The sequence below is a fragment of the Microcaecilia unicolor genome, chromosome 1 (genome assembly GCF_901765095.1).
Source record: "Microcaecilia unicolor chromosome 1, aMicUni1.1, whole genome shotgun sequence".
In the NCBI taxonomy this organism is placed as follows: domain Eukaryota; kingdom Metazoa; phylum Chordata; class Amphibia; order Gymnophiona; family Siphonopidae; genus Microcaecilia; species Microcaecilia unicolor.
The window spans coordinates 541,004,812-541,028,991 of record NC_044031.1 but is presented as its reverse complement, the minus strand read 5'-3'; the positions used below and the strand labels follow the sequence as shown (position 1 = coordinate 541,028,991).

The 24,180-nt window shown below is 46.5% G+C and overlaps 1 protein-coding gene across 1 annotated transcript in view; it reads right to left on the bottom strand.

Moving 5' to 3' along the window:
- TMEM67 (transmembrane protein 67) overlaps positions 1-24,180 on the bottom strand; it is a 465,663-nt gene that overhangs the window by 137,121 nt on the left and 304,362 nt on the right. The window contains 2 exon segments of the mRNA XM_030216600.1: positions 16,504-16,602; positions 16,694-16,750. Coding sequence (XP_030072460.1) covers positions 16,504-16,602; positions 16,694-16,750 — 156 coding nt within the window.

Sequence of the window (24,180 nt, the reverse complement as noted above, 5' to 3'; positions counted from 1 at the left end):
CTAAAATAATTAAAGATCTTCCAACGGGAAAAGCTCCTGGATTAGATGGGTTACTGAATGATTTTTACAAATCGTTTAGAGGGAAGCTAGTGCCCATATTAGTTGAGATTCTTAATGAAGTTCGCAGTGGACAGGATCTGCCTTCCTCAATGTTGGAAGCTTGGATTGCGGTGATCCCAAAACCAGGTAAAGACAAGACAAAGTGTTCTTCCTATCACCCCATTTCTGTTCTTAATTCTGATGTTAAAATATTAGCCAAGGTCCTTGCCAATCGATTAGCAAAAGTTCTCCCTGACTTAATTCATCCTGACCAGGTAGGTTTTGTTCCTCAAGGACAGGCCAAAGATAATATTTGTCGTATGGTTAATTTGCTACATGAAGCCCGAAGGCGTGAGATCCCCACGTGTCTTCTTGGTCTTGATGCTGAGAAGGCTTTTGACTGCGTCCATTGGCCTTTCATGCTTAGTGTAATGGAGCGAATGGGCCTTGGCCTGGGATTTAGGAGCTGGACTCAGGCCCTTTATAAATCTCCTTGTGCCTGTGCATGTGTTAATGGTGGCAATTCTCCTACTTTTCCCTTATCCAGGGGTACATGTCAGGGTTGCCCTCTTTCACCCATGTTATTTGCCTTGGTTATGGAACCTCTTGCTGTGGCTATCCGTTCTGATCCTAATGTCTCGTGTATTAAGATAGGGGGGTCGCGATTATAAATTGGCCATGTTCACTGATGATACTCTTCTCTCTTTAACCAAACCATTAATTAATTTCTTTACCTAATCTTGTCAAGTTGTTAGCCGAATACTCTGTCGTCTCGGGTTTTAAACTTAATATGGCTAAATCATTAGTCATGGCTATTGGGATATCTCCTCAGGTACTACACTCTCTCAGGTTCACACTGCTATCAAATGGTTTCATGCTAGCTCTCAAAAGCTGTGGATAGGCTTGGAGCAGGCCTTGGTAGGCAACTGTCATTTGCGTTCTTTAATGTGGCTCCTGCGTAAATATCATTCCTTGTGAAATGATGTGTGTCCTTCACAACCTTTTATTATTGGGATGATTATTGCCAGGCCTGATTTAGTGTTGTCCAAATTTACGTCTATAGCATACAACCCCCTTTTTCCTCCTGGCCTGGAACCAGGACATTTTGCCCGTTGGTTCTCTCTAGGTCTGGAGAATTGGGGCCAACTTTTTGAAGATGAAGTCTTCATCCCATTCGACACCTTGGCTGAAACTTATGAAATTTTTCAAAATGAGATTTTTGCTTATACTCAACTGAAACATTTTCTCTCTTCCGCTGATATAAAGGCCAAGGTGTTTTGAGAGAATTCCTTTTTTGAAGATTTTTGTGAGGATTCTAAGGGTACGAAGAGTCTTTTCTCCTGTCTGTATAAATAACGTATGCAAATGCAGCCCCATGTGCAGCATCGACAGCGTTGGCATCATGAATTGGGTTTGACATTGGATGATGATGACTGGACTTTCCTTGAAAATGCTTTACATAAGATCTCTATCACAGTTCCCTTTAAAGAGAATGCTGTGAAGGTTTTATATAGGTGGCACCTTACTCTTGCACGTCTTCACAACATGTTCCCTACGGTCTCACTGCTTTGTTGGTGGGGGTGTGGGCTGAAGGGCACCATGGGCCACCTTTGGTGGTCCTGTGTGAAGGTACAGGCTTATTGGAAGGCAATTCAATATAGACTTCAGCGCTGGCTGTCTAAGCCCATTACGTGGTCCCCTGAATATTTCCTTTTTCCCAAGAAGCCACCTGGTCTTACTAAATCACAAGCTCTTTTGGTTCATCATGCCATGTTGGCAGCCAGAGTCACCTTGGCTCAATGGTATATATGTGAAATGGAGAGACTCTGGGCTATTTGCTGCCATACTCTAAGTGGGAAGCTCTCTGGGATCCTTTCCTGAAACATTGTTCTTGTTGACATCTGGGAGGGGGGAAGGGTTTTTTTTTTGGGGGGGGGGGGGGGGGGAGAATAGCATAAAACTTGTTAGAAGTCTTGGAAGTATATACAGTGCAATCCGCTTAAGTGCAAGGGTCTCGGACCAAAGAAATGCATGCAGTTAACCAGAGCGTGCACTTAACCGTTGTGACCCAAAGAAGCTTGACATCTGATAAACATATGTACAGTACTGTTTATTATTATACGTTGTGATAAGGAAGAGGCTATCCTACCCTGGTTAGGCCCCTAGAGGGCGCTGTTCCCCTAAAATGTCCAGGGAGAAGGGCTGGGTGAGTCACTAAAGGGGGCCAGTAAGGGGAGGTATAGCTGGAGGTCGCTAGGACCGGGGAGAGTCCTGGAGGTGGAAACAGGTGCAGCAGGTTATGGGCTGGGTCCTGTGTGGCCATTAAACACTTAATACCCCACCTGAGTGGTGGAGGGAGAAAGGAGAGCTGGCAGCTGAGGAAGAGGGCTGGTAACTGATGCAGAGGGATCTCCATGAGAAGTACTGGCTGTGCCCTTTGGACTGGTGGTAGAACTGTGTGTTTCCAAGAAGGAAGCTGGCTGGGGTAAGAAGGCCCTAGAGTATCAAGAATAAGAACTATGTGTTCAAGGAGGTACTGTGGGTCCCAGCTGAAAAGACTGTGTGTCTAGAACAGTGAAGAGGTCCTGTGTGTCCCAGGGGAAAAGACTGTGTGTCTAGAACAGTGAAGAGGGACTGTGTGGCCAAGATGAAGAGACTGTGTGTCTAGAGCTGTGTGCTGCAAGGAGGGACTGTGGGTCCAGGGACAGAGTTAGTACTGAGCCCAAATGCCTGTGTGAGAGGGCTCAGGGGGAAGAAATTATGGATATTGAACTGTGCAAGAAGAAATGTTTAAATGGAAGATTGCACTGAGTAGGAAGAAATGAAAGGGTTAAGCTGGAAGAACTGTTTAAGCTTGTGAAAGTGTTTTAAGCTAAAAGAAGTGTGCCCCAGAGGCTGGAATAAAGATGTGTATGAAAATAGCCTGATTGGTGAGACCGGACTATGTTTGCCTTTTTGAGAAGCAGGTCACCCTGAGGAGAAAAGGGTAGTAGATTAATTTGCATAAAATCTGCATACTGAGAACCAGCTCACCCTGAGTGAAAGAGGGACCTGGGATCCTGAGGTGGGAGCTTCATCTTCACAGTAGCCTCATCATTTTCACAAATGGTGGCAGTGGTGGGATCTGCACTGAACATCCACGTGGGAGCAGTCGGATTCCAGATCAGACCAGATGAGGGGTCGGTGTGAGATGGAGGTGTCCCTGGAGGTTCCAGAGGCTGTGGTTCCAGAAGCCCGTCGAGGGGGCCAACACTAGCAAAAGCGCTTTGCTCACCTACCCCAGGTAAAGGGTATCTAGGGGGGAGGTGAGAATGGATACATAAGTGAGAACTGGAGGCTTGGGAGTGGCTGTAGGGGATGGAGGAGGCCACAAACCCCTTCCCAGGAGGGGGGGGCGGACACACAGGGAGGTGCAGCACAAGTGAGGGGGCCATGAGAGTAAACAGGCCACACTTGGATTTTGTTTTGTGTGATTGCAGGCTGCACCCCATCGGACGGCCAGAAAGGATGGAGGCCTGGGAAGCTGGAGAAAAGTTCAAGCCGGAGAGGAGACGGCAGGAGCACTCATCTGAGTCAATTACCGCTGAAGAGGATCTATTAAAGCTGGACATTAAGAACCAGGTTTTGGGGACTTGCAGGGGAGAAGGGTCTGATAGAACCAGCTGTAAAAAAGTCCCAATACCGTCGCCAGGTGACCCCTTTCTCGGAGGGATCATGGTATAGGTGGGCGCCCAGGGAAAGGGCAGGGCCCGAGCCATGTGAGGTGCTAAGAGAAAGATAAGGAACCTGGGGCGGGCTAGGTGACCCCTCTCTCGGAGGGCTCATGGTAGCGTCGGGTGGCCCAAGAGGTGGGAGGGGGCTGCAGGAGAAGAGGGTCAGGTAGGGCCCGCTGCAGTGGGAGCCCCTCAAGGCCTGGTGAATGGGAAGGGCCCGGGGCCATGATATGTGCTAAGAGGGGGGGGGTGAGGAGCCTAGATGGGGGGGGTTGGTGAGACCCAGGGATAGAACAGGGATGAGCCTGGAAAGTGTATGCCCTCTTGGAAGAATTGCTGCTCCTCAGTGGAAAAGGCTTAAAGAGTTGATGAGGTTGAGCAGCAATTATCTTAAGGGTGGGGGTATGTGATAAGGAAGAGGCTATCCTACCCTGGTTAGGCCCCTAGAGGGCGCTGTTCCCCTAAAATGTCCAGGGAGAAGGGCTGGGTGAGTCACTAAAGGGGGCCAGTAAGGGGAGGTATAGCTGGAGGTCGCTAGGACCGGGGAGAGTCCTGGAGGTGGAAACAGGTGCAGCAGGTTATGGGCTGGGTCCTGTGTGGCCATTAAACACTTAATACCCCACCTGAGTGGTGGAGGGAGAAAGGAGAGCTGGCAGCTGAGGAAGAGGGCTGGTAACTGATGCAAAAGAATGTTGTTAGAGTGTACACTGGGTTCGTCGTTGTCATTGCAGCGGAACTGAAAGACTTTAACACTGGCTGAATGAATAGAAGTTCTTAAAAAATTAGAAAACAAACAAAGTCAAGCATCTATTGCTAAAGAATATGGTGTCAATCTCAGTCAAATTTCACGTGTCTTGAAGCAGAAAGACCAGCTTCTGGAAGACTGGCAAAACAATACAAATCCACAATGGAAACGAAAGCAGGCGGGAAAAGCTGGGGAGGTAGAAGATGCTCTTCTTCGGTGGTTTTCTCGAGTCAGGAGCAGACAGTTTCTTGTCAGTGGTTTACTGCTTATGGAGAAAGCTAACCAGCTAGCTGAAAGTCTTGGACTAACTGAATTCAAAGCCACTGCTGGATGGTTGGAAAGATGGAAGGAGAGGAACAGCATAAAATTCAAGAAACAGCATGGTGAGAAATAAGACGCGGATGACTTTGGTGCAAAATTGGGTTGTTTCAGTTCTTCCTACCATCTTGAACGAGTTTGCACCTCGTGACATTTTCAATGCTGACGAAAACGGTCTCTACTGGCGAGCGATTCCTGATGGAACACTTGCATTCAAACATGTCGAAACTACTGGAGGTAAAACGTCAAAGGACCGACTGATGATCCTCCTTTGCTGCAATATGGATGGGAGTGAGAAGTTGGAACCCCTCGTCATTGGAAAGAGCAAACAGCCCCATTGCTTCAAGAAAGTTAAGCGACTTCCTGTGTCATACAAGGCTAACGCAAATTCATGGATGACTGGGGAAATTTGGAAGCAGTGGCTAAAGAAGTTAGACACTAGAATGTGGGCACAAAATCGTCAGATTTCGTTGCTTTGTGATAATTACATACTAACATAATAACATAGTAGATGACGGAAGAAAAAGACCTGCACAGTCCATCCAGTCTGCCCAACGAGATAAACTCACATGTGCTACTTTTTGTGTATACCTTACCTTGATTTGTATCTGTCCTTTTCAGGGCACAGATCGTATAAGTCTGCCCAACACTATCCCCGCCTCACACCACCGGTTCTGGCACAGACTGTATAAGTCTGCCCAGCACTATCCCCGCCTCCCAACCACCAGTCCCGCCTCCCACCACCGGCTCTGGCACAGACCGTATAAGTCTGCCCAGCACCATCTCCACCTCCCGCCACCGGCTCTGCCACCCAATCTCTAAGCTCCTTAGGATCCATTCCTTCTGAACAGGATTCCTTTATGTTTATCCCACGCATGTTTGAATTCCGTTACCGTTTTCGTTTCCACCACCTCCCGTGGGAGGGCATTTCAAGCATCCACTACTCTCTCCGTGAAAAAATACGTCCCGACATTTTTCTTGAGTCTGCCCCCCTTCAATCTCATTTCATGTCCTCTCGTTCTACTGCCTTTGCATCTCCGGAAAAGGTTCTCTTGCAGATTAATACCTTTCAAATATTTGAACGTCTGTATCATATCACCCCTGTTTCTCCTTTCCTCCAGAGTATACATGTTCAGGTCCGCAAGTCTCTCCTCATACGTCTTGTAACGCAAATCCCATACCATTCACGTAGCTTTTCTTTGCACCGCTTCAATTCTTTTTACATCCTTAACAAGATACGGCCTCCAAAACTGACCACAATACTCCAGGTGGGGCCTCACCAACGGCTTATACAGGGGCATCAACACCCCCTTTCTTCTGCTGGTCACACTTCTCTCTATACAGCCTAACAATCTTCTAGCTACGGCCACCGCCTTGTCACAATGTTTCGTCGCATTCAAATTCTCAGATACTATCACCCCAAGATCCCTCTCCCCATCCGTACCTATCAAACTCTCCCCGCCTAACACATACGTCTCGCATGAATTTCTATTCCTTAAGTGCATCACTTTGCATTTCTTCGCATTGAATTTTAATTGCCAAACCTTAGACCATTCTTCTAGCTTCTGTAGGTCCTTTTTCATGTTTTCCACTCCCTCCGGGGTGTCCATTCTGTTACAGATCTTAGTATCATCCGCAAATAGGCAAACTTTACCTTCTAACCCTTCGGCAATGTCACTCACAAATATATTGAACAGAACTGGCCCCAGCATCGATCCTTGAGGCACTCCACTACTCACCTTTCCCTCCTCCGAGCAAATTCCATTCACCACCACCCTCTGGCGTCTGTCCGTCAACCAGTTCCTAATCCAATTCACCACTTCGGGTCCTATCTTCAGCCCATCCAGTTTATTTAAGAGCCTCCTGTGGGGAACCGTGTCAAAAGCTTTGCTGAAATCTAAGTAGATTACGTCCATAGCTTGTCCCTGATTCAATTCTCCTGTCACCCAATCAAAGAACTCAATGAGATTCGTTTGGCACGATTTCCCTTTGGTAAAACCATGTTTTCTCGGCTCTTGCAACTTATTGGCTTCCAGGAAATTCACTATCCTTTCCTTCAGCATCGCTTCCATTACTTTTCCAATAACCGAAGTGAGGCTTACTGGCCTGTAGTTTCCAGCTTCTTCCCTATCACCACTTTTGTGAAGAGGGACCACATCCGTCGTTCTCCAATCCCTCGGAACCTCTCCCGTCTGCAAGGATATATTAAACAAATCTTTAAGAGGACCCGCCAGAACCTCTCTGAGCTCCCTCAATATCCTAGGGTGGATCCCATCCGGTCCCATGGCTTTGTCCACCTTTAGCTTTTCAAGTTGTTCATACACACTCTCTTCCATGAACGGTGCTCTATCCACTTCAATCTCATTTGTACTTTTTGCAGTCCATCGCGGTCCTTCTCCAGGATTTTCTTCTGTGAAAACAGAACAGAAGTATCTATTTAGCAAATTTGCTTTTTCTTCATCATTATCCACATAGCTGTTCGCAGTATCTTTTAGTCTCACAATTCCCTTTTTAGTCATTCTCCTTTCACTAATATACCTGAAGAAAATTTTGCCACCCCTCCTTACATTTCTAGCCATTTGTTCTTCCGTTTGCGCTTTCGCCAGATGTATCTCTCTCTTGGCTTCTTTCAGTTTCATCCGGTATTCCTCCTCGTTTTCCTTTTCTTGAGTTTTTTTTGTATTTCTGGAACGCCAACTCTTTAGCCTTTATTTTCTCAGCCACTTGCTTGGAGAACCATATCAGTTCCCTTTTTCTCTTGCTTTTATTTACTTTCCTTACATAAAGGTTCGTGGCCCTATTTATAGCTTCTTTCAGCCTGGACCACTGTCCTTCCACTTTGTGTATTTCCTCCCATACCATCAGCTCCTTCCTCAGGTATTCCCCCATTTTACTAAAGTCAGCATGCTTGAAATCCAGGACTTTGAGTTTTGAGTGGCCACCCTCCTCTTCAGCCGTCATATCAAACCAAACCGTTTCATGGTCACTGCTGCCCAGGTGGGCACCCACTCGGACATTTGACACATTATCCCCATTTGTGAGTACCAGATCTAGTGTCGCTCCCTCCCTCGTGGGTTCCGTCACCATTTGTCTGAGCAAAGCACTTTGAAAAGCATCCACGATCTCTCTACTTTTTTCCGATTCCGCAGACGGAACCTTCCAATCTACATCCGGCAGATTGAAATCTCCCAACAACAGCACCTCTCTTTTCTTCCCCAACTTTTGAATATCAGCAATCAGATCTTTATCTAGTTCCTCCAATTGTGTCGGGGGTCTGTAGACAACACCCACGTGGACAGAGGTTCTATCCTCTCTTTTTAAGGTGATCCATATCGCTTCTTCCTTTCCCCAGTTCCCCGTCATTTCAGTCGCTGTGATATCATTTCTCACATACAGAGCTACTCCTCCACCTTTACGCCCCTCTCTATCCTTCCTAAAAAGATTATAGCCTGGTATAATTGTGCTGCACACAGGGATGATGTCAGGCTGTCTACCGTCAAGGTGGTCTTCCTGCCACCAAACACTACCTCTCTGATCCAACCTATGGATCAGGGCATAATAGCCAATTTCAAATAACATTATCGGGCTCTTGTGCTACATCGTCTGATGAGCATTATGGATGACCAGACTGGGAAGAATAAACGTGCTGTTGAACTGGCTCGTAATCTATCACTGTTGGATTCCCTACATATGCAGAAAGAAGCCTGGAATCATGTTACACAGGCAACCATTGTGAACTGCTACAAGCGGGCAAGCTTTGTTAAGGATGTGGAGAGGAATGAAACAGATGTAGCTGTTGCAAATGCATCAGATGAACAGGTTATTGACATCCTAGCCGGTGTTACTGAAGAGGAGTTCCATCGCTACGTAGCTGTTGATTACGATCTACAAACAGCTGACGACAACACTGATGTCAAGATATGCGCCTACACGCAGCCAACAATAGCTGATGATGGAACAGATGATGAAATGAGCAGCCAGGCACATGCTGACGAAACTCAAAAACCTCCTCCTGTCACTTTTGAAGAGCACTGGAGAGTCTCAACACCGTGTGGGCCTATCTGGAGGCCACTGGATGTCAGTGCTATGACAGTTTTTACCGTCTGGCAGACGTAGTCTATGGAACTCAGAGACCCAATAGTGTACAGACGACTATAAATGATTACTTCAAGTAAGCCTAATGCAGGTTAACGGAGACTATATACTGTACGTATAATAATAAACAGTACTGTACATATATTTATCAGATGTCAAGCTTCTTTGGGTCACAACGGTTAAGTGCACGCTCTGGTTAACTGCATGCATTTCTTTGGTCCCAGACCCTTGCACTTAAGCGGATTGTACTGTATTTGGAAGACATTGTTCAGATGTTGATGAACAATTCTGTTTGTTTAAGAATAAAAAGACTCTTTTAAAAATTTACATAATGCATATTTGCAAAGGAGATATACACAAGGCCAAAGCATAGGTGGGACATAGGCAGGGCTCCTACATACATATGTATCGTATACTGTAAATTACATGTGCTCTGTCAGCCTTGAGGCACTCACACTAGCTCTATGGCTGCCTTAACTGCAGGCACCTAAATGTTAAGTGTATCAATACCAGGTTATACTAGTATTCTATAAAACAACCTAGGAACCTAAGTTCCTTTATAGGATAAGCTCTTACCACACACCCTGAGGGTACCTAAATGGAGGCGCCCAGTTATAAGATTGCCCTCTCTATAGATTTTATGGGTTGTGGAGTATCTGCTGCTAATCAGGGTCATGGGCTCACCTGAACAGCTTCTTGTTTTCTCTGGTACAGAGAATCTGAGAAATTGGAAAGATGGCAGCAAAAGCTGGTAGGCTCTATTGTTCTCACAGTGGCCTATTCTGTGCAGCCTTCAGCTGATACCAGTTGTTTGTGTTTTAAAAGTGATTACTTCTTAGAGTCTAAGATGCTGCAAACAGAAGAATTCTTTTTTTTTCACTTTAAATTTTTTTATTATAATAGTTTTGTACCATTCAACTTTCATAAAGAACAGAACTTGCTCACTATAGCCCACGCTGGGGTCAACAATTACTGGACTAAGACATCTTGTACAAGCTTATCAGCCACATAAACTCCTCTACAGTATGTGTTTTTACAATAGTCCTACAAACAACTTCCATACCCCAAGTAAACTGTGCGCCAATATTATGCACCATCCCCTCTCCCAGCCCTCCAACGATTTCCAGCCCCTTCACAATATGAGAATGCCCCTTGGTTCTTTGGGACACGCTCCTTCACCCCCCCTCCCTTTATCCACCTCCTCCAAGCCCACCTGCATCCTCTAATTCTCCACCATCCTAAATGCGTGTGAATTGCTGATGGAATCGAGCCCACCCACCTTTATGTCGCAGAAACCCCTCCCTGCGGTATACCGTAAGTTGCTCCATTTGTATTAACTGACCCAATTTGCACTTCCAATCACCTATTGTCGGGGATCTACTTTCTTCCAATGCTGTGCTATGAGGCACTTGGTTGCTGCCAGCCCCCATCGCAACCATTTGCTCTCCTCCCAAGAATCCCTCTCGTTATGTAAACCCAATAGACATACCAAAGGACCGCACTCCAAAGATGACTCAATCAAAATTACCAACGCTTTCATAACAGCCTGCCAAAAGGGAACCACTCTGGGGCAGGTCCACCATATATGTAAAAATGAGCCCAGTTGTAATTTACACCTCCAGCATAAGCCCGATGTACCCGGATACATCCGCTTCAGTCTGTCCAGTGTATAATACCATCTGGTGAGGACTTTGTATGCATTTTCCTGCACCAAAACACCCACCGAGGCTTTATGAACCTCCCCGCAAATCACTTCCCACTCATGATCAGAAAAGCGGCACTTTAGATCTTCTTCCCAAGCCCCCTGAAAACTAAATGGCCTGGGATCACATCCCCTAAGAAATTTATAAATCACTGATACTAGTCGGGGCACCCTCCTCAAGAAGAGCCACAGGTTTTCCAGACTTTCCATCTCTTGAGGGTTCTCCCCCCTCCAACCCAGTATCCCCACAAAGTGTTGAATCTGTAAATAGGAAAAAATATCTCCCCCGGGCAGGCCATACATGGAGCACAGCATATCAAAGCTCTTCATCCTACCCCCCTGTAGCACAGCTCGGAAATTCAATATACCCATTTGTTCCCACTGCACCAATATGGCATTTTCTCTCCCAGCCCCAAATTTTGGCTCCCATCGCAAAGACGCGAGTGTAGATACCCTATCAGTCTGGCCCCATTTCCTCCACACTTCTCCCCACAGTTCCACCAGATGCCTCACAAACATATTTTGTATCCCAGCCAAAATCACTCCCACTCCTTCAGTAGTCCACAAGTAGGAACTCATTGGCCTATGAAGGCTATACGACTGTTCCACCTGACTAGCTGGCTTTGTTTTCCCCCTCTCCCAGTCTATAATCATCCGCAGTTGGGCAGCAAAATAATACCACTCAATATTGGGCACCGCTGTACCCCCCCCTCTCAGGAGCCCCCCACAATACATGTCCTGCCAAACGGGGATGTCTGCTCTCCCAAATAAACTGTGACAGTAAACCCTGCAGTTGTTTAAGTGTCCACTTTGGAACCGCCACTGGCAGTGACTGAAACAGAAATAACAATCTAGGCAGCACATTCATCTTCACCACTGCCATGCACCCCCATCAGGAAAGCCACAACCCCTTCCATCGGGATAACTCCACCCGAATTTGGTCCACGATCCTCCCATAATTTAAACTATACACCTTTCTCAGATCCCTGGGAATCTGAATCCCCAAATATCGAATGTGATTCTTGGCCCATTTGAAAGCAAACAGTGCTCTCAATCTACTCTCTTCCATGTGGGTTAGAGAAATCCCCAATAGCTCACTTTTATCCATATTAACCTTTAAACCAGCATATCCTTAAAATTCCCTAAGGATCTCCAATACCGTAGGTAGCGTCTGCTCCGGATCCACTACATAAAGTAGCACATCATCTGCAAACAGCGCAATACGATGTTTCATCCCCCCAACCCTAATACCCCGAAGATCCGGATGTTGACGTATCATTTCTGCTAATGGCTCTATGTACAGTGCAAATAGAAGGGGCGACAAGGGACATCCCTGCCTAGTCCCCCTACCAACTGAAAAAAAAGATGTATATCCCCCATTAATGTTAAGGCATGCCTTCGGATCTGCATATAAGGCTGCCAGCCAGGTACCAAAATTATCTCAAAGGCCCATGCAATTCATCACTGCTCGCAAAAAACCCCAACTGACCCCGGTCAAAGGCCTTTTCTGCGTCTATGGCTAACATAGTGTTATGATTCTGTATGATTCTGTTAGAATTCTGCTAGTCAGGCAGGGGAATGCTTGGAACCGCTCCTGATTGGTCCGTCAGGGGCTGAGCTGATGTCCGTCTGTCTACTTAAGCTCACCTCTCCCGTCAACCCCTGCTTTGGCGTTTACTCCAAATCTGCTGAAGCCTTTCTTTGCTCTGGTTGAGCTGTTAGATCTGTGTTCCTGTGGAGTTGTTACTCCTTCCCTGGCTGCAGTTTTTCTATTGCTCTGTCTCTGTCTGCATGTGTCTTATTACCTCTCTCCCTACACCTGGGAATCTCGGTTTAGCTCTGGTGCCGTGTGGTTAGTTACTTCTCATTCTGTTCCAGTTTGTTTGTTTGCTTCCCTTCCTTCAGAGTTCCCTTCGTGCTGTGTTTGTTTCTGCCTGTCAGGTCCTGCCCTTTGTTTCTCTTCGTGGGGGTTGTTTGTTTTTCTTTGTACTCCCGGTTAACCCATTGTCTGCAGTATTCCCTGCCTCTGGTTTCTGTTTGTGTGCTGAGCTGGGGTTAACCCTTTGTCTGCAGAGCTTCTCTGCTTCCCCGTTGTCTGCAGTATTCCCTGCCTCTGGTTTCTGTTTGTGTGCTGAGCTGGGTTTAACCCTTTGTCTCCAGTGCTTCTCTGCCTCTGGCAGTTATCTGTTTATTGCAGTCTTCCCTTGGTGACTGTTCCAGTACTTCCTTTACTGTACTACCTCCTGTATTACTGAGCACTGTCCCTTTCTGTGCTAGTGTGTGTGTTAGGCTCTGCTCTCCCCTTTGCTGACTTTTCTCTTCCCTGTTTTGCTGAGGGTCTCTGCCTACAGTATCTTATCTCAGTCCCTCACTTGTCGTGTTTCCTTGTATGCTACCTTTTCTCCTTGATTACCAGCACCGAGGGTGTTGCTGGTGCTCCGGTCCCCAGGGGGGACACCTCACTTACTCTCTTTCTCCCCTACCTAAGTATGACTCGGTTCCAGGTAGGCCGTGAGGCCCGCATGCTTGACTTCTGACTGAATCGGTTCCTGATAGGCCGTGAGGCCAGCCTGTATGCCCTATCTTCCCCTTTCTGGAAGTGCAAGATTGGTTGCGTGTGTGTGCAGGGATTGGTAGCTGGGGTCATGTATAGTACCTGTTCGGTCCATCCTAGGCCTTGGCCTAAAAGCTATACTAGGTCTCGGCCTAGATCCAAGGGCTCACGACCAGATTAACACATAGCTGTGCTAGACCGGGATCTTTGTACCTCCCATATTAAATGAAGAGTACGCCTTATGTTATCCCCTACCTGCCTCTTTGGGATAAATCCAGATTGATCTATATGAATCAATTTCGACAGTACCCTTGCCAATCTGTTAGCAGGATCTTAGCCACTATCTTTGTGTCCACTTTCAGAAGTGAAATAGGTCTATATGAACCATAAACAGTGGGGTCTTTCCCAGGTTTATGCAGGACTGTTAACCCAGCCTCAGACATGGATACCAGGAGCCCATTGCCCTCCAAAACACCATTACCCACTCACACCAATAAATCTCCCAGCACCTCCACAAAACACTTGTAAAACCTCACCGAGTATCCATCTAGTCCTGGGGCCTTACCATTAGGAAGCCTTATCATCACCTCCTGTACCTCCTCTAGTTCCCCAAGCTGAGCCCTTTCAGATTCATCCAATCGTTGTAATGGAACCTGATCCAAATAACGAGCTATATCTGCAGCCGATGCACCCTCAAAGGTAATATAAATCCTGGTAATATTGCACAAAGCATTTTCCAATATCTGAATCAGCATAGTGCCAACCTCCCCCACCATCTTTCAACTTTTGGGTAAGGGAGCACCCTCGCCTTGCCCGTAAATAATGGGCCAACATTGCACTTGATTTACTGGCAAACTCAAAATATTGCTGCTTTAGCTTAGTTCTCATGAATTCAACGTCTGCCATCTGCAATTGTGCTATTTCCCCTCTCACTTGTTTAAGGTCTTCCCATATCTGTGGTGTAGGGTTTCGTTTGTGCAATTTTTCTAAGCATAATAAACTCATATGCAAAGTTAGCGAGTGTTGTCCTTTTTCCCTTTTCTTGCGCGATCCCCACTTGATCAAGGCCCCCCTCACCACTTGGTGCTTTGTAGCTTTTACTACATGAGACATGGGGTAAGGAATAATATATTGTAGAGGAATATATTCGAGTTATTCCCCAAGTTTTCCACGTCATCACTGTGACCCCTGACGCAGGTGCTAGTCACCAAAACACGGCCCGTGTCGGGTCTTTTTGTCAAGGCTCATTCATTAAAGAACTGTGTTCCATTTTTAAAGGCCCGTGGTGCTGTTTTTTTTGTTTGGACTTTAGTTTGTACTTCGTTCCCTCTCTTTTGTTATATCCCATAACACCCCATCAGTGACTTCTCCATTATCATTAAAGCGACGGAACATTTGAATATTAAGCTTAATATCTTCCTTCACTTTTTCATCGCCTAGCAGTGACTCATTAAGTCTCCAGACTCCTTGTCGCCTGCAATGACCCAGCCCAGTTAGTTTAATCCACATTGGTGCATGACCAACACAAATCGTCTCTATCTCAGCTGCCTCCACCATATGCCATCCATTGCAATGCACCCACAACCCATCTATACGGGAATAGGTCTGCACTGCATGCGAGTAAAAGGTGTAATTCCGCTGCACCCCATGTAGCAACCTCCAACAATCCACCACTTCCAACCCCTTCATAAATTGCAACAATGCCTTCCGCCCAGGACCACCCTGCTGCCCTCCTCCTGTCGAATGGTCTAACCTTGCATCCGGGACAAGATTAAAATCCAGCCCTCCCACAAATCCCAGAATCTCTCCTTTTAATATTTGAAAGAATTTCTTCTGCCCCACATTCAGTGCATAAATATTGATCAATGTCAGCTCCTTGCCCCGCAACCACCCTCTAAGGGCCACACTGCGCCCACTAGTATCTCGAAACACCTTTTTAATCACAATCCCACAATTTTGTCTTATCAATATGGCCACTGAACGCCTCTGGAGGAAATCTCGCACCCATACTGATTTCATTCACTACAAATTCATGCTATCCTCCTTCCAGTCCTTCCTATTCCTCGCCAAACAGGACTATTACACCCAACTGACTAATTCCCTCAGCTCTAACCCTCGTCGTCTCTTCGCCACACTTAACTCCCTCCTCAAAGTGCCCTCCGCTCCCACCTCCCCCCCCCCTCCCCCTCCCCCCCCCACTCTCTCCTCAATCAATGGCTGGCTACTTCCGCGACAAGGTGCAGAAGATCAACCTCCAATTCTCCACCAAACCATCTCCTCCGCTTCACCCTATAACCCACTCCCTCAACCAACCAACCCAGGCCTCCTTCTCCTCTTTTCCTGATATCACCGAAGAGGAAACCGCCCATCTTCTTTCCTCCTCGAAATGCACCACCTGTTCTTCTGACCCCATCCCTACCAACTTACTTAACACAAGCTCAGAATACTGTTCTGCTCATTAGCACTCGGGATTTGCAGCTGAGCAACTTCCTAGCTAGTCTAAAAAAAAACCACCTTATTTTATCTTTGTATTTTATTTATTACAATTAAATTCTACTTTTAAAATTTTGTAACATTTTTAAAATTTATCATTTTTCTTACATAAAAGTTGCTCAAACAGGATATTTATCTGAAAATCAAAATTGGCTCGCTCTACAGAGCACTACTGTTTCACCAAAGCTTCCTCAGGAGCGCCATGACAACATATCTGCATACTGTGTCCTGCCAGCTTTCACCCATTCATTTTCGGAAAATGAATGGGTGAAGGCTGGCAGGACACAGTATGCAGAACTATTAACGGCACTCCTGAAGAAGCTTTGATAAAACAGTAGTGCTCTGTAGAGCAAGCCGATTTTGATTTTCAGATAAGTGTCCCATTTCAGCGACTTTATATTAAAAAATGGTAAGAAATTAAAAAAATATATTACGAAAACTTTAAAAGTTGAATTTAATTGAAATAAATAAGATACAAAGATAAAATAAGAAGGAGGGTTTGGGGTTTTTTTTTAGGCTAGTGAGGAAGCTGCTCAACTGCCAAGTCCCAAGTGCTAATGAGCAGGACAGTATTCTGAGCTTCTGAAGTTTTGGGGTTTTTTTCCTCATTTTCAATAACTTTGCAAAAAATGGACTTAGTTTGTTAAACCTTAACTTGCAATTGGTGAATTTTTGAAGACTTTTTTGCAGCAAGTTAATCAACCAAGTAGTATTATTTGATCTTAGTATATAATTTCTGTAAACAAACATGACAACTAGCTGATCATCCCCTTAAAACATAATCCAGAGAGTACATGTTTGCAAGTAAATTGTTGTTTTAGCAACGTGGGTTGTAGATGAATACCTGCAGGTCTATCAGTGGGCTCCCTATTCGTCTCTTCCAACCAGCAGTCTTGAGAATTGATGATAGCAATGCTAGACCACCAAGTACACCTAAAGCAATCTACAAAGGAAATGAAAGGACAATATCTATGAGTAATATGTTCCTTTTGGACAAGTAACACAAACAAACTGACAAGCTAAGAAAGACTTACATCAGTCTGAATTTGTGCCTCTGACTGGTTCATTTCATAACTGACAGAGAAAGAAACCTGAAATTTAAAATACAAAATATATTTAACAAGGAAAACAAAAGGTGAACACCAATTTGCTCTGAAACTTTTTACAAACTTCTCAATGAATTCAGCAACTAAACAATAAGGCATCAATTTTCAAGACTTTAATATACATCTGTTCATAGCATATCACAGCTGTTTACAATCCTAGCCAACAAAAGAAATAAGATGACGACTGATATGGAAAGAAAAGGCTGAATTCTGATGTCCACCAAACCCCATCCAAAAACATCAGTCCTCAAATTCCTGGTAGAAAAAGAAAGCCTAAGGAGCTCCCTTGAATTTAGTAGAGACATTTCAAGGTGAAGATATTTTGGGATTGAATTCTATAGCAGAGGAAGAATATAAAAGCAGAATCAGGAGTAGACTCTAAGTTTGCTCAAGAAGGCAGAGATACCACAAGTATGTTATTACATGAATAAACAAGAGAAGGGGAAACCTGGGGAATTAGTACATTAAATAAGGAAGCAGACTGACTCATACACATTGGCTTAAATACTATGTGATGGTGTGTATAGGAAATGACCAGTTCCCCTTAAGAACACTCTCTCACAGAAGTGCAGATGATCAGAAACCCCGTGCTATTCCAAACAGTGCTCTAAAAACAGCGCTGGAAGTGCGCAGGGCTATAACACTCCGATGATCAAAGCTAATAGCATACTAATTTATGTGCTCTATTAACTCTGATCATAAGGGTACTTCTGTGGGAGGATTTGCCAAGGGATGCGCCCAAGGCACAATCCTCCTGCAAAAGTTCCTGTCAAACAGAAGAAGAGGTTTGACAGGTCTGGGACAGTGGCGTACTAAGGGGGGGGGGCGGTGGGGGCGGTCTGCCCCGGGTGCACGCCGCTGGGGGGGTGCCGCGCGTCTGTCAGCAACTCTCGTTCTCTGCTCCCTCTGGCCCCGGAACGGGTTATTTCCTGTAACGGGGCAGAGGGAGCAAGGAACGAGCGTTGCTGACAGACGCGCGCTGCAACCCCCCCCCCCCCCAGCAGGTAAAGATGCACCGGGGGGGGGGGGTGTCATTTTGCTGGGGGAGCTGCCCCTTTCTCGTCCCCTGTCCCGCCCCTTCCACGCCCTCACCTCCCCCCTGTCATCTCTCCTCCCTGTCCCCTCCCTCTGCTATCCCAATCCCTGGTGGTCTAGAGGTACCGCTTCGGGGCAGGAAAGAGACCCCTCTTTCCTGTCCGGAGCTGCTAGCTGCCCTGCATCCTCCTGTCCTGGTGAGTCCGGCTCTCGACGTTTCAAAATGGCCGCCGAGAGTTGAAGTCTCACGAGGCTGCTTCAACTCTCGGCGGCCATTTTGAAACGCCGAGAGCCGGACTCACCACAGGACAGGAGGATGCAGGTCAGCTAGCAGCTCCGGGCAGGAAAGAGGGGGCTCTTTCCTGCCCCAAAGAGGTACCTCTAGACCACCAGGGATTGGGATAGCAGAGTAAGGGGAGGGGGGATAGTCGCGTTTCGCCGGGGGGGGGGGGGGGGGGGGTCGCGTTGCACCCGGGGGGCGCTGCACCCGGGGGGGGCGCATCGGCGATCCGCCCCAGGTGTCAGCCCCCCTAGGAACGCCACTGGTCTGGGATTTTCACTTGGACCTGTCAAACCTAAGCCTGCTCCCTCCCCACCATAAGATTGCCCCCACAAACACAAGAACTGGAGTCCAGGCCCCCCACCCCCAAAATACCAAAACCCCAGTGGGACCGCTAGCTTCCTCCCCCCTCCAAATTGAACAAAAATGCCCTGGTGGTCCAGTGGGATTGCTATCTATCTTGCCCTCCCTCCTTCCCCCAAGCGTCCTACCTTTCCATAGTTGTACTTGGAGAAGGGAAGAACTAGCACTCCTTCCCTCCTCTTCAGGCACCTTCTCAAAATGGCGGCGTCTCGCCCTTCCTGGTGCATCCTGGGATGCACCGAGTGGGGCTTAACCATTATATCTAAGTTAAGCCCTACCCAGCGCTTCCTAGGATACATCGGGCAGGGCAGGTCACCGCCATTTTGTAAAGGCGCTCGAAGAGGAGGGAGGGAGTGCTAGTCCCTCCCTCCTCCAACTACTACTATGGAGAGGTAGACCACGGGAGGGCAGATGAGCTAGCTAGATAGACAGATAACAGTCCCACTGGACCACCAGGGTGTTACTGTTCGATGTGGGAGGTGGGAAGCTAGCGGTCACACTGGACCACCAGGGTTTTTGCATTTTAGGGGCGGGGAGCCTGTCTTGTGTTTGGAGGGGGGGGGGGCTTAGGTTTGATAGGTTGGGGAGAAAATCCCAGACCTGCCAAACCTCTTCAGTGGGTCTCCCCACTCCTCCCTTGCTGGCAAACCCTAATGCCAGTTTCTGAGATGGCACAGGGTTTGGCGCGCAGCCCGCTGTCCTTGAGGGAGGAATGTGGGAGACTCTTGTTTGCATGCATTTGCATGCAATTAGCATTCAGAGCCAGAGAGCGCATTATTACATGCACTTGCCAGCTCTGAACATCGGGTGAGAGCAAACGCGGGTGGTAGTATGGCATTATTGGCCTCTAGCGCCCGCATCTGCTTCTGATCATCGGCCTGAGAGTGACTTAAATCCTGCAATACAGAGCAGAAAGGAAATGGTTCAGTCAAGGAACAGCAGGAAAGACATGGTTCAGGCAGCCAGACAAAAACTCTAACCACAAGCAGATTAGGGAGGCCCAAGGAAGACATGAGCAGCCCTCCAACATATGCCTTCACCACAGATATGCAAGCAGCAGAAGCTTAATGCAGGTAGGCCAAGTTTTACCTTGGAACCTTGTGAAATCCTAATCCTGAAGGCCAGGCTAGAACTAGGCCTAGTTTTGGTTAACCTTGAAGACAGACTAGTGCACAATGCGACTGTGGCTCCTGTCAGGGACAAGGCTGCAGGAAGATAATTTAATTCCAAGAGACTTTATTTCGTAAGTTTATCAAGCCTGTGAAGAAAATAGGCTATATCATTCTTCTGAATACAAATAAAGGTTTTTGTTCACTTTCACCTCTCTGAGTGGCTGTGTTTGTTGAGGCTCCATACCATACCCTCACTCACCCTGCTACAGTCATAACCAGAGGCGGCCCTATAATGAGGCCAACTGAGGCTGAGACCTCAGACGACACTTTACAGAAAGCAGCAACAGAAAGCACTCCCCCCCCCCCCCCCGAATAGGCAGTCCAACATGCTCCCCCTCTCTCTCAAACCCCTCCCCCCTCCCCCCCCCCCCCCCCCCCCCCCGCAGTAGTGATTCGGACTTTCTGCCACCGGCCTCTGAATCTTTACTCTATCGCATCCTGCCCTGTCTGACATAACTTCCTGTTTCCTCAGGGGCAGGACATGGCAGAGAGAAGACTCAAAGGCTGGCGGCAGGCAGCAAAAGTGAATCGCTGCCGCAGCCTGGCAACCTCTCATAGCAAGCAGAGGTAAATGGGGGAGGGGGAGAGAAAGATGCTGGACTGCTTGTAGGGGAAGGAAGAAGACAAAAGCTACCAGACTGTGGGGGAAGGGAAGCAAAAGAAAAGATGCTGGATCTCAGATGCAGGTGGAGGAATGGAAGGTGAGAAGTTTCGATTGGGGGGGGGGGGGTTAAAGACAGAGAAAGGGAGACATATTGGCCTCAGGGACAGAGGAGAGAGAGGAAAAGATGGTGAACAGCAAGAGACAGGAAGGGAGCGAGGAAAGATGTTTGAATGGGAGTGGGGTTGGACGAAGGGAGGGAGAAATGCTGGACAGCAGGGAGTAGGAAGGAAAACCAGATGGAGATATGTTTGGGGGAGGGGGTTGGAGGAAAAGGAGGGAGAAATGCTGGAAAATAGGAAGCAGGAAGGGAATTGAGAAGGAAGGATGTTTGAATGGGGGGTTGGAAGGGAAGGAGGGATGAAGAGCAGCTGGACAACAGGATGCAGGAAGGGAAGCCAGAGGGAAAGATGTTTGGGGAAAGGAAAGGAGGAGGAGATGTTGGACAAGCCAAAGGGGGGGATTTTTGGAGGGGAGGTAGAGAGAGATGCTGGATAACATTCAGTAAGGGAAGCAAGAGGGACAGATATTTGAATTAGGGGGGAGAGGAGGGTAGGGAGGGATATATCTCCATCCATCCATCTACTCTCTCTGTTCCAAAAGGAGGCAGACAGGAAAGAGAGAGAGATCTTAGAATTGGGGGGGTGGAGGGGTGGGAATGATAGATGCTGGACAATAGGAGGGAGGAAAGAAAGAGGGAGACATACTAGACTCAAGGGAGAAAAGAGAGAAGGAGAGATGCTACACTATGGGGGAGGATGACTGAGAAAAGAAAGAGAGATATTGGGACCATGGGAGGAGACAGGAGGGAAGAGAGATGGGACAGGTCAGGCTTCAAGGGTGTTGGGGGAGAGGAGATGCTAGGCTACAAGAGTGGAGTGAGGGATAGGGCAGAGTGATACCAGGAATGGTATAGAACATGCAGGAAAGGCCAAGGAGATTGTCAAGGAGATGAATGAGAGGAAAATAGTGAGTACAAAAATGTGGTGATGGGGAATAGATGATAAATGGGAATAAGAGGCGAGGGGAAAGGAGAAGTGGTGAGATAGGAAATGGGAGAACTAGGGGTGAGAGAAGGAGGTGGAAAGTTGATAGGTATTTAAAAATAGGAGTGGGGTGAAATTTGAGTGAACAGAGGCAGAAATTTAAAAAATAGGAAGGAATGAGTTAAAAAGGAAACATCAGAATATCAGAGACAGGTGTACTGACAGTAAGACAGTAGGAGAGAGGAGAAATTTAAAAAAATGGACAGCAGTCACTGGAAACAGAAGACAGACAAGAAAGAAGGCAAAAGAAACTGGGACCAACATGATGGAACAAACCATTTTATTTTGAATTTATTAATTGAAATACGTTAGCTTTGGGAAATCTTCATCAGAGATGTCTTTGTATTGTATTCGGTACAAATAAAACAGTTTTATGTTTTTATTTCTCCAGTGTTGCAATACATATTGAATTTGACTTCTTGGGGTTTGCAATTCAAATTCTATCTTCATATTTCCATTTATAATTGGTGATCCCTTGTTCTGTATTTTGTGAGAGTCTGTGTTTTGCATGTGACTGAAGTGTAGTATTCTGTTCTGAGATCTGTAGAACTTGCACTTGTTCTGTTTTATCTGTAGTAGGTGTATTGGTGTTTTAGGGCTCACAGTAATACTACTACTACTACTTAGCATTTCTAAAGCGCTGCCAGGGTTACGCAGCGCTGTACAAGTTTAACATGGGGAAGGACAGTCCCTGCTCAAGAGAGCTTACAATTAGGATTTTTCTCAGGTTTTGTATTTCACAATGTGCCTGGTAGTGGAGAGATTTGTGTTGCTATTGCTCAGATGACATGAAAATCAGGATTTTTTTTTTTTTTTTGGTATGGTGACTTCCATGGAGAAATGTTCTAGTTATGATCTGTATTCACTGTAGATGCAGGGCATGTTTACATTTAACTCATAAGAACTGCTATACTATGTCTCACCAAAGATCTGTAAGGGTCATTAATGCAGTGCATCACACATGCAAGCATTGTCCATTAGGTGTGTCCTGACTGAAAAAAGATCGATGGTCATTGCCCTCAGCAGCATTTAGAAAGCAAAACATGTAGATCTTTCCAAATTTATACCCCAGATGCATTGCTAGAAAACCTCACTCATTGGGATGAGTCACCCTTGGCATCTCCGATTTGGGAGGGATGAGGGGCACACGGATGCTATCCCTGGCCTGTCGGCCCCTGCCCACCAAAATTTGTACCAGCTAATCCTTTTACCTGCCTGTCGTGGTGCCACTAAATCCACTGCAGAGTGAGGCGCTCCTTTTTCTTTTTAATCTAGCCACTGTGGATGCCAACACCACATAGCTGCCAAAATCAGAGAATCTACTTTCTATTTTGTGTGCAATACAGTAAGTACTTGTTCTCTGCTTTTCAACTCCTGAAGTAAAGAAAGGAGCACCTCACTCTACAACAGATATAGTAGCACTGGGTAGATAGGAGAAGGAGGGGGGGGGGGGTGATGACACCAGTCTGATGCTGGGGAAGGAAAAAGGGGGCTGGGGTTTAGAGATGGGTCTGATACTGGGATGGGAGGAAGGTTCTGGTGGTGACAGAAGGAACAGAAGGACAGATAAGTACATAAATACATAAGTAATGCCACACTGGGAAAAGACCAAGGGTCCATCGAGCCCAGCATCCTGTCCACGACAGCGGCCAATCCAGGCCAAGGGCACCTGGCAAGCTTCCCAGACGTACAAACATTCTATACATGTTATTCCTGGAATTGTGGATTTTTCCCAAGTCCATTTAGTAGCGGTTTATGGACTTGTCCTTTAGGAAAACGTCCAACCCCTTTTTAAACTCTGCTAAGCTAACCGCCTTCACCATTTTCTCCGGCATCGAATTCCAGAGTTTAATTATACGTTGGGTGAAGAAACATTTTCTCCGATTTGTTTTAAATTTACTACACTGTAGTTTCATCGCATGCCCCCTAGTCCTAGTATTTTTGGAAAGCGTGAACAGACGCTTCACATCCACCTGTTCCACTCCACTCATTATTTTATATACCTCTATCATGTCTCCCCTCATCCGTCTCTTCTCCAAGCTGAATAGCCCTAGCCTCCTTAATCTTTCTTCATAGGGAAGTCGTCCCATCCCCGCTATCATTTTAGTCGACCTTCTCTGCACCTTTTCCAATTCTACTATATCTTTCTTGAGATGCGGCGACCAGAATTGAACACAATACTCTAGGTGCGGTCACACCATGGAGTGATACAACGGCATTATAACATCCTCACACCTGTTTTCCATACCTTTCCTAATAATACCCAACATTCTATTCGCTTTCCTAGCCGCAGCAGCACACTGAGCAGAAGGTTTCAGTGTATTATCGACGACAACACCCAGATCCCTTTCTTGGTCCGTAACTCCTAACGTGGAACCTTGCATGACATAGCTATAATTCGGGTTCTTTTTTCCCCCATGCATCACCTTACACTTGCTCACATTAAACGTCATCTGCCATTTAGCCGCCCAGTCTCCCAGTCTCGTAAGGTCCTCTTGTAATTTTTCACAATCCTGTCACAATTTAACAACTTTGAATAACTTTGTGTCATCAGCAAATTTAATTACCTCGCTAGTTACTCCCATCTCTAAATCATTTATAAATATATTAAAAAGCAGCGGTCCTAGCACAGACCCCTGAGGAACCCCACTAACTACCCTTCTCCATTGTGAATACTGCCCATTTAACCCCACTCTCTGTTTCCTATCCTTCAACCAGTTTTTAATCCACAAAAGGACATTTCCTCCTATCCCATGACCCTCCAATTTCCTCTGTAGCCTTTCATGAGGTACCTGATATTGATATTGAGGGGAGGGGACAGAAACATGGGCATATGCAGGGAAAGGTGAAAATAGAGG